At 38.7% G+C, this 11,572-nt stretch overlaps 1 protein-coding gene across 1 annotated transcript; it reads right to left on the bottom strand.

Moving 5' to 3' along the window:
- On the bottom strand, window positions 340-975 carry LOC109948671. The gene has a single exon (XM_020562362.1). The coding sequence runs from the start codon at window positions 973-975 to the stop codon at window positions 340-342; it is 636 nt and encodes a 211-aa protein (XP_020417951.1).

Consider the following 11,572-nt stretch of genomic DNA (forward strand, 5'->3'; position numbering starts at 1 on the left):
ATAAAGAAAGCATTCAATAAAATACATTTTTATTTAAAACATTCCATACATAAAAACAAACCACAACCAAAGCATTTAAAAAAAACAAACCACAACCAAAGCATTAAAAAAGCATAACCATAACCAAAGCATAAAAAATAAACAAACCACAACCAAGGCATTAAAAAAAAAAGCATAACTAAAAATAAAACATAAACATAATAAATTAAAAAAACATCTTCACTTCACTTCATTCACCGTTATTACCTTTCACCGCCCATAAATGCTTCATCAAGTCAACTTGACGTCATTCATGAATCTAAGACGATTGCATCTTCGTATATCGATCAATCATACGGGTCATGAAACGACCGTCCCTAACCAACAATTCATGATGCACTGGTTCTCCATTTGGCCCCAATAAATTCTTGTCAAGGCCGTGTTCATGGGATCCGGTTCGTACACGTCTGCAGCATCGTAATCATACTCATCCTCCACAATCATGTTATGAAGGATGATGCATGTCATCATTATGCTCCTCAGCACCTCCTCATCAAACAAAGGCGCCGCACCCCTAATAAAAGCCCACTGGGCTTGGCGGATACCAAAGCACGTCTCCACATCTTTTATGTAGGCAGTAAATAATTTTTGCTTCTCAGATCGGGGATGCGGAATTGATTTCACAAATGTGGTCCACCTTGGGTAGATGCCATCAGCTAGATAATACCAATTCTGGTAGACGGTATTGTTGATTTCATAGGTGATATTCGAGGCTTCACCTCTCAAAACATCGTTGAACACCAAGGATTGATCCAGGACGTTCAAGTCGTTTTGAGATCCGGCAACTCTGAAGAAGGCATGCCAAACCCATGTATCGAATCCAGCAACGGCTTCAAGGATGATACTTTTGAGCCCTTTCCTATTTCCATAATCTCCTTCCCAAGCAGTTGGGCAATTCTTCCATTGCCAGTGCCTGCAGTCGATGCTCCCAATCATTCTTGGAAATCCTCAAGCTTTGGCCTTTTGTAGAAGCCGTTGGAGGTCTCTGGGCGTAGGTCTACGCAGGTAGTCCCTGGTGTACAGAGTTTCGACTGCATCACAAAATCTTACCAAGCTCTCCAAAGTAGTGGACTTCCCCATCCGGGCATTCTCATCTACCTGATCAACAGATAAACCATACACCAGCATTCGTATAATAGTCGTAAACTTTTGCTCTGGAAGAAGTCCCAAAACCCCAGCAGCTTCACACTTTTAAACAAAGTATTCATCATAATTGAAAATATTATGCATGACTTTATTGAACAAATAGGGTTGCATTCTATATCGCACTCGAAAATGAACATCAGAGTACAGAGAAGATGGGATAAATTAATCTTCCAGAAGATTCTTACCTCGAGAATGCCTATGTCTGTCCACATTCAGGCCACGACCGAACCATGGCGGTACCCTTGGTTTCTTCATCAAGCAAAGCCACTGCTATGACAACTTGTTTATCTACTTCTCTCTGCACCTTTTGCCTTCAACTCGTCTACGCCTTCTTTCTCTAGTTTCTTGCTCGTGCCTCTCCAAGACACTGCTCATGTCTGACATTGAGAATGGAGTATGAATTCTAAAATCTAATAAATGAAAATATAGAGAAGATCTAGTGTGAGAGGTATGAGCTGAGCCTCTGGTTTTATAGAAAAATTTAGGCATAGAGAGATGACACGGGGCGCGATTTTAGAGGGTGAAAATCTTATCTGAAATTTGAAATTAAAAAGTTATCTGAATTTTGAATTTTGAAAATATTTTGAATTTTGAATTTTGAAATTGAAAATCTTATTAGAAAATTTTATCCGATTATGAGATATGAATTTTATAATAAATATTGACACGTACGAACCCAAAAATCTTATCCGAAAATATTATCCAAATTAATTGTTTAGGTAAAATAATTTGTGAAAAAAAATGAATAGTATTTGCCATTTGCCATGACAACGGAGGAAACACACATTGCTTTTTGCAAGGGCATCTACTATTCACGTAAATAGTAGCTGCCCTAGCCCCCGCTCCCCCTTGCCATGGCAAAGGGCAACTCGGTGGAAGTGCTCTTATAGTGCCCATAATTCATATTATCAAGGAATGGATACTTTTGTCAAAATCTTAACATGAATTTTCTACTTACATGATTACATTGGTTATATCTAGAAACTTCCTTTCTAGTCATATCTACTCTGCAGAGATTTCCTCAATCATATCTTTAGAGCATTCCTTACTAAGAGTATAGATCCTTTGTCGTATATTCACTTGCCTCCATGAACTTTCGAGAATCCTGAAGACGACCTTTTGAATCATATATACTGACACGAATGTATAGGGATTTCGAAGACAAACGACTTGTCCACAAGACAACTATGATGTAACATGCCGACCCAATTTTAATTATTCGACTAAATTAATTAATTAATTAAATTATAAAATTACATTTTTGCTCTCAGAGATAGGGTTATTTTGGTCACTTTTTAATCCAGTAGGATTTTGGGAAAATAAATGGCAACATGATGTAGATCACGTCGATACGAGTTTGTAGACACGTAGTGGGCTCAAATTGAAATTATAACGAAGAAGTTACGATCTACGGAAGTCCAGTGGCACATTCGTAAACATTTCGAAGTTCAGTTTTTAAAAGTCATATTTCTTTCTCTCTCCCCCGACATTTTCTTCTTCGCGCGACAACCCTCACCCCCTCCCCCCTCCCCCCCCTTTTCGTTTCAGCCAGCCACATTTTGGCTGGCCACGGCCACATCTGGCCACAAAATCTGGTTGGACCGGTACCAAGACGTCAAGCTCAACCTCCTGTTACTACCCCACCCCACCTTCGACGAAACCGCCAGAAAATGTAGAAAATATGCCGAATTTTTTGTCAACTTTCCGGCGTTCTTTTCGACGATTCCAGCCACCATTTTCGTTGATCTAGGTATGTTTTCTCATCCTCTCAACGTGTTCTAGCTAATGGTTGGGTTGATTAGGATCGATTTTTGAGTTTTGAAACTGTATTTGCAACTTAAAATTTGGCCAATTTTCAGCTCGTGATTTCGGCAAGTTCCTTTCACTTTTTGGCCATAGTCCAGGAACAAAAGTTGCTCCACTCATTGTCCTGATCACATAGGTATAGGTATTGTTGGGTGTTTCGAGAATTTTTTGGTTGCTGAAATTTCTCAAGGCACCTACGCGCTTCTGTGGGTGGCCCATTTAGTCCTAAAATGATCCTCGTGTCGTCCCAAGCACGATGTTATGCTCGGATTTGAATTTGGTTATCGTTTGACGGTCGATCAGATTTATGCATATTAGGCATTTTCGGGTTCGATATGCTCGGACCGTTGGATCAACTTTGTTTCAAAATATGTTGATCTAGATACCTCTAGGATCGTGTAGGAATTCATGGATCCAAAATCGGAGTCCCGGATGCTCCGATTTAATGACTCAAATTTACGAAAAATAGTGACCTTATCGTGTGATCGCGAGCGATCCGACCACTCGATCTGGACCAAACTTGCAGGACGTGTTTAATAAATTTTTTTGAACCCATAGAAACTTTTAGATCGGAAATCAAGGTCATGGGCCACGCAGGCTCCGTTGACCAAAAATGAAAAGTTTGACCAAACTGTTGACTATGGGTCTTTTGAGACCGTCCTGTCCTTTGGAAAAGTACTAGAATAGGCTTTGAATCTTTCTAAAATGGTAGGTCCACGTTAAGGTCCGGGAATTTGGGTTTGATTTTTAAGTGCACCGTTGAGGCCGTATAATGAGTTTTGGTGGTTTTCAGGTAATTGTTTTGGTGTGTGTTACTCTCTAAACATTTGAAAGGTATGTTTATAGTGCTTTAATTTTGAGATTATAATATTGTTAATTTTGGGTGTTGGCTATCATAGTGATCTAAATGATGCTTTGGTATGATATGGATTTGGTTGTGGTGCATTAGTTTATGTGGTTATTGGTCTTTGAATCGCAATATCTTTGAGAATGTAGGAATTAGTATGTATATATTGATGGGCTATGGTCTTAGGAAGTTTAAATATGGTGTTTTGGATTTTTTTTATGTTGTCTTGTGGGATTTTTTGAGGTTGTATATTTCCTAAGTATAGGAATAGTGTTTTGAATATTCATTAAATTCAATGAGCTTATTTAGTCTCGATGTTTTTCTTAATTATGGTTTTAATATGATTTTCAAAAAGGAAGTATGGGTATTATTTTATTATATATATATTTGCTATATGGAAACAATTTGTTTTGGAAATTTGATTTCGAGAATATTATCTTTATTATATATTAGTTTACGAAAGTGGATTTTGGATCTTGGCAATGGCACGCCATCTCATGTACCCCCCTCCCCTTGGATACTGCTTCTGTAATTGATGGATACTTGGAAACTGTGTTATGTTTTGGATATGTTGTAACCCATGTACCATTGACATGGTGTTACCGTAGACCCTTAGCGGGGTAGTCTGCGCTCGTAGGACTTGACAAAGGCGCATGAGTATTGAGGATTCTACTGTGTGTGTTGGTCAGCCCAGTCCCTTGGTTGGACGGCTCATCCTTGAACCATGGTTGTTGAGGATTCCTCCATGTGGTCTAGTCAAACGATCCTCGGATTGGATTGTCTTCCCCTGATACATGATGATGGTGTGAGGAGTGTATATATATACACACACACACACACACACACACATACATATTAAATATATAACTGTGGATTCATTTTTGGGTTGAGATTCTTAAACTTGTGAGTACCCTGCATAGGTGTGAACATTCGATTTATAGTTTGAAAAGTGTTGTTCGGAAACGTATGCCTTGGATAAGGTATGGTTGCGGGAAAGAACTGATAAAAGAAAAGGAACTCATAAAGTGTTCAGTGGTTGCCTTGTCAAATTTGAGGTGGTAAATGAGTCTAAATTTAATCATTGGTATTACTCTAAATAATCGTATATTACCTGTATCGTGATTGTGGATTTAAGAATTATGTGTGGCCTGATCTCAAACAAAGAGGTACGTAGGTAGCCTGGGGTTAACCTAGGTGCAGCCGCAAAACAAACTGTTTGAGCTGTGCTTGTGTTGTTTTAAGTGTGGAAATGAATTTTGTTTGAAGAAAGGTCATTTCTTTCTGATTGCTGGTATGATAATTGTTACGAGTGTATGGATTTACAAAGGAGTTCATAAACAAGAACGTTTTAGAAATGTTTGGTTATGAGGTCGGAGGTCTGTTTGTTGTGTGTACCATACTTTGTGCATGCTGAAGCTTGGTGATTTTAAAACTGTGTTTTTGACATGTGGAAAAATTTGATAAAGTCCATTTTTCAGGGGAGACTGCCGAAATTTCAGTAGAAGTCTCATCCTTCTTTTCCTTTGTTTTATGGGAAGAGGATGGTTGAAATTAGTAAGTGGGCCCAGCATCGGTTGGATGTTGGAAAAACCACAGGATTTTTCTCGAATTCGGAGGAATTCGGGGCGGGTCCTTTCATATGATGTCTCAGGTCTGAGAAATAGTTTGCACTATTGCAGCTTATGAGTTTTAGTTTGACATGGGAGTAAGACCCTCATCCTAGAATTCGTGGCTTGATCGTGTTCAATTTATTATCTCTCTAAGCACCTACACAGTTATCTTAGTTTCTCTACACGCAATGACTTGAGACTAGTCTTTCTCCCAATCGAGCGGATATAGTGTGTACCACTTTTTGCAGACGATCAATGTCCAATTAATAATCCTATGACTGGGAACATTTAGGAAATAATGTGGAAGTATGAGAGGTCTCCTTCTATCCAATCTCATTGCATAGCTTTCATAGTATTTCATATTCCAATGACTGTTGTTTACTGTTATTATTATAGACCAAATATCATGGTTGAAAACAACAATCTTGCCCAAAAGTGATAGTGAAATATCCAAAAAGAAATATCACATGTTTGAAGTTAGGGCATATTTTCAATAGTATGGTCATCATGCAATAATTATTGGGCTTGTTTTCGAACATTGCTTGACCATGCTTATATTTTATGAGTTGAATATACATGTTTATCATGTGCATAGTTTTAACAGTTTATATTTCTATATATAGTAAATAATTATTTAATTTACTTTCAAATCTGTTCAGGTCCCTTTGATGCGGCCTTAATTACTATTAGTCAATGTTAAAAATATGCCTCAGAAGCCAATACGAAAATGAAACTTCTAAGGACATAACCCTTCACAAATATGATTAATAGGGTACAAAAGTCACTTTAGGAAACTTATGCATAACCAATCAAGTGACAAGTCTATGGATTATGACACAAATAGAAACCAATCTAAAGATATAAGATTCACAAGAATTTTCCATTATGATGTATTTCATCCTAAAATGTTCCTAGTCATAGGATCACCAATTAGGAAATGATGATCTGCAAAGACTGGTACACACTGTGTCTTCTCAATCGGGAGGATGACTAGTCTCAAATCATTCATGTAGAAACATTGAGACAAGTGTGTCAATAAAGATAGAGTTCACTGAAAGAGTCGATTCAGAATTCTAGTATGGAAGTTTTACTTACAAGTGTCAAACAAGTAATTCTAAGTTGCGATAATGCAAATTAGTCCTCAGACCTGAGACATCACAGTTGTCTTATGGACGAGTTTTTATCTTTGAGAACACTATACAGTTGTATTGAAAGATGTGGCTCGAAAGTGATCATCAGGATATTCAATAAGCTCACAGAGACATGTGAATGTACAACAATAAATCTTTACTTTTAGTAAAGAAAGAGAATACTCTAGAGATATGATTCGTTGAATTTTTGGCCAAAGTATCAGATATGATTGCAAAAGGAAAGTTTGCAATCTCATCCACGTGAATTATATAACCTAGAAATGGCGCATTAGGGATTTGACAAAGTTATATGTTTCCCAATAATGTGACATAGAGTATTGTTTTAGAGAATGGCCAAATTGCATTGCAATTACAACTGAATAGGTTCTCCAATGAATTCTATTTCGCTTGTGTAGTTGTTTGGGCCTGGTTGAAATTTGACCGGGTCAGGCCCGAGATTCGACAATTAAACTAATAGTGAGCCCAAGCTATATTTCGGTGGGCCTAATCAATGAGGTCGGATAAAAGCCCAAAATAATAAATGTAGCAGAATATCTACATGTGGTGGAATACACCAATCTGGCCGAACACATCAATATGGCCGAGAGCATAGAAGTGGTCAAAAGCCTATATGTGGTCAAAAGTGTAGATACGGTTGAAAGACTAAAAGCGGCCGAGTACATAAAATCAGCCAATGCTTAAATAAGAAGAGAGATAATTCGTAGGAGGATTTTTCTCATAAGTTACAATTCAAATATAAAAGGAACTATGCTAGCTTAATGGTCAACTGAAGTTATTGTGGAGAGCTCAAGATGGAAGGAAAATCAAATCAAATATTATTATTCACATTAAATCACATGCATGAGACAAGGGATTGAAGATATTCTAGAGCAATTATGATTGATTTGAAGGCCAATTAACAATTGACCAAATTGAGACGCACCGAAGCCCCTATAAATACCAAGCTTATGGAAGAGAGAAAGGACCCCCGACATAACATACATCTTGTCATTTTACATTCTCTTCAATTTCTATCCTAGGAGTAGCGTAATGTAGCATAGCCTCGTTCTTATTTTTTCCGCTCTAGTTTCTGTAGATTTCAATTATGCCTTTACATTATTCTTGTGCTTGTTTTTCAATTCTATTTTAATTGCAATTCTTTCAATTCATGTCTTCACTATTCTTCATAATCTAGTTTACTTTTCGCACTCGAATTTCAATGACAGGACCCGCCCAGAATTTTTCGAAACGCGAGACGAATCCTATGGAATTCCCGACATCACCCCGATATCGGGCCCACTTATTAAAGACCGGGACTTTCTGCCGAAATTTCGGCAGAGTCTCCCCTGTAAATTGATCATTCCCCAAATTTTAACCTGCACAAAAACACATTTAATATCCCAACAGGCAGCACGCACAATATAACTTCCTGTAATTCACATAAACGGCCTTCGGCCTTCCAATAATTCGCAACAAACCACCAAGCACGCTATCAAATCAATTCATACCTTAAACAAGGCAAACAATAAATTCAAAATGAATTATGAATACTAAATTCAACATACGTCATCTGACTTTTCCAATTCCAACATACGAGGTTTTAACCTCCTAACACAATCACATCTATGTCCACGGCTGTACCTAATAACCTCAGGCTGCTTACGTACCCTCACTGAGGGATCAAGCCACACGTAGTTCTTCAAACTAAAACCTGATTCCTAACACATACAATACCTTTATTCATCTCTCTGTTATTCACAGAATCTCCCCATACGTCGAAAATTCCAACGCCACGTATGGGGTCTGTCAGCAAGCCGGATTACCTACGCCACGTGTGACCTAACAATCATAGCATCTCCCCATACGCCGGAAATTCCAACGCCACGTATATGGTCTGTCCTCACGCTGGATAACCTACGCCACGCGGGACCTAACAATCATATAATCTTCCCATATGCCGGAAATTCCAACGCCACATATGGGGTCTGTCTCAACGCCGAAAAATCCTACGCCACGCGAGACCTCAACATCATATCACAATATCTCCCCATACACCGGTACTACCAACGCCACGTATAGGGTCTATCAACCCGCCGGATAACCTACTCCACGTGCGACCTCAACATATTATCATATAATCTCCCTATACGCCGGTACTACCAACGCCACGTATGGGGTCTGCCTGCACGCCAAATAACCTACGCCACGTGGGACCTAACAATCATATAATCTCCCTATATGCCGAAAATTCCAACGCCAAATATGGGGTCTGTCTCAATGCCGAAAAATCCTACGCCACGCGAGACCTCAACATCATATCACAGTATCTCCCTATACGCCGGTACTACCAACGCCATGTATGGGGTCTGTCAACACGCCGGATAACCTACGCCACGTGCGACTTCAACATATTATCACATAATCTCCACATACGCCGGTACAACCAACGCCACGTATGGGGTCTGTCCACACGCCGAATAACCTACGCCACGTGGGACCTAACAATCATATGGTGGTACTTAGGGTAGTGCGTATAGCACTTCAAACTGACATATTCTCACTTATCTAAACTAATACTAGAGGTATTCCCATTTTAGTGATACCAGTCTATAACAGAATGCAACGTAATTTAGTCAGGACAATAATATTATTTTTAGACCAACGATCATGCACATAAACATAAATTTCATAATTTCTATTATTAAAATAATATCTAAGAGTTTCCTACAATAATAATAAACACTCTAAAAATCTCAACCTAGTCAACACAGCTCAACAACGCTCAAGACCTTTCACTAGGGTCATTATTGATTCAATCCTACCCAACCATCAGCTAGAGCATGGAAAATAGGTAGAAATCCATACCTCACCCGACTGAATCGGTGGCCAGAGGAGAGAGATCGAGCGGTGGGAAGTTTTGTCAAAATTGGCTTGTTTTCGACGGATTCCGGCGAGCACAATGGACGGGGATGGCTGAGACCAGTCGGGAAAGGACGAGAGAGAGATGGCGGTTCGAATGGGACCGGTCTCGAGGCCGGTCGTGGACTACGGCGACGGCGACAGCATTGGGGGGTGGCGGCTGTGAAAACAAAGGGGGGCTGTTCGCGACCGGGGGAGAGAGAGAAAGAGAGAGAGAGAGAGAGAGAGAGAGAGAGAGAGAGAGAGGTTTTTCAGGTTTTTTTTTAATTAAAAACCCATTTTAAAATATTTACGATTTTGCCACTGGTGATGTTTTGCTCGTAACTTTTTCGTTATAACTCCGAATCGAGCTCACTACGTGTCTATGGACTCATCTCAGTACGATCTACCCAAAAATACCAGTCACTGCCCCAAACTCTTTTTGGGTAAGAAAATGACCAAAATACCCCTACCCCAAGGGTAAATTTGTAATTTCACTTAAATAATTTAAATAAGGGATTAAATTTGGAGTCGGGGTGTTACATTCAATTATTTAATTTACGTAATTTACATTACGCACTCTTCTTTACATTCGTTATTTTACGCACTCGTCTTTACATTCTTTATTTTACGCACTTTACTTTATGCACTTGTCTTTAAATTATTTATTTTACGCACTGTACATTCCGCACTTGTCGTTCAATTATATTTAAATTCAAGCACCCTTTACTTTACGCACTTGTTCTTCGTTTCATTACATTTCACCTTCAATCTTCGATCCACTCCACATCATTTGGTCGCTCACATAAAGCCCTGACCCCGAGATAGTGAAAGAACCTAGGCCGTGAGGAGGTTCCTTGCTCGGCCGAACAATTGTTTGATTAAAGTCAGATCTTAGACGCAACATATACTCACATTCCATCCAAGCCAAATTCGTGGCTTGGTGGTGGCACGCCCTGCACTCGAAAAAAAAGGACCAAAAGTTCCTTCCGTCGGCCGCCTCGACCAAAAAGCGGGAAATAGTAGTCATGACATACTAATAAGTATCAGTCATGGTTTGTGGAAGTCCTGTAAGGTCTAATTATAATTAGCCTTCATGCTCAGTTCAGGAGAAATCAAACTTATCCACTTTCTCGCTTGTTAGAACCTAAAAGGTCGCACACCACAAAAGGAATAGATTGAGAAATAAAAGAGAGAGATTTTACTCCTTTGTCAAAGTCAAAGTCAAGGTCAAAGTTAAAGGTCAACCATAGACCCGACACTTGACATGACCAACGAGAATTGACTGGAACCAATACTTGTAAGGCAAGGTTATCACTCAATGGATTAAGTCATTAAATTAATGAGAATAGTTTAATTACACAATTAAAGTTATAAAACATAGTTGGGTCCCACATGACTTAAAGAATAAAGAAATGACCCATATGACTTTGGATTTATGTGACACATTAGAGATTAATGGCATATTCACTAATCCGAAATCGGAATAAAAATAAGGTGTTGAATTCCTATTATGGATATTCGTGTGTTTACTTCACATGAAGGAATCAAAATGCCAGTGGGACCCACACAAAATTAAGAATTCAACTCCTGATTTTGGATAAGATGTGGTATTCTAATTCTTAGAGAACTAACCCATTAGGAATCCATCCTTTTTACCCATTATATCCACACTCAATTTTAAAATTTTAAAATTTGTCATCTACTTTAACCCAATAACGAGGTCATTTTAGTAATCAATTTGGTTTCAATTCCAATTCATGTGAATTTAAAAAACAACTTATAAGGATTAGTACCACTCCTACCCGAATTCCATATGGTTTAGTAAACAATTTCAATAGGAATCTGGAATCTAACTCTCTTCTCAATCCAACTCCTCCTCAATTCAATTATTCATAATTTAATTACGAATTAAGATACATGTCATAAATGTGTTGGACCGAAGAGGCCCAAAATTAGGCCACCAAAGGGAGGGTGCAGCACATATGTGGGTTAAGTTCACGTGTACAATGTGGGTCTATTTATAAGATGTCATAGCACCATTTCATGTTAGGGTTTTCAAGTTGGAAATTTTGAAGAGAGAAAACATCAAGCCT

The sequence above is a fragment of the Prunus persica genome, chromosome G4 (assembly GCF_000346465.2).
Source record: "Prunus persica cultivar Lovell chromosome G4, Prunus_persica_NCBIv2, whole genome shotgun sequence".
Taxonomy (NCBI): domain Eukaryota; kingdom Viridiplantae; phylum Streptophyta; class Magnoliopsida; order Rosales; family Rosaceae; genus Prunus; species Prunus persica.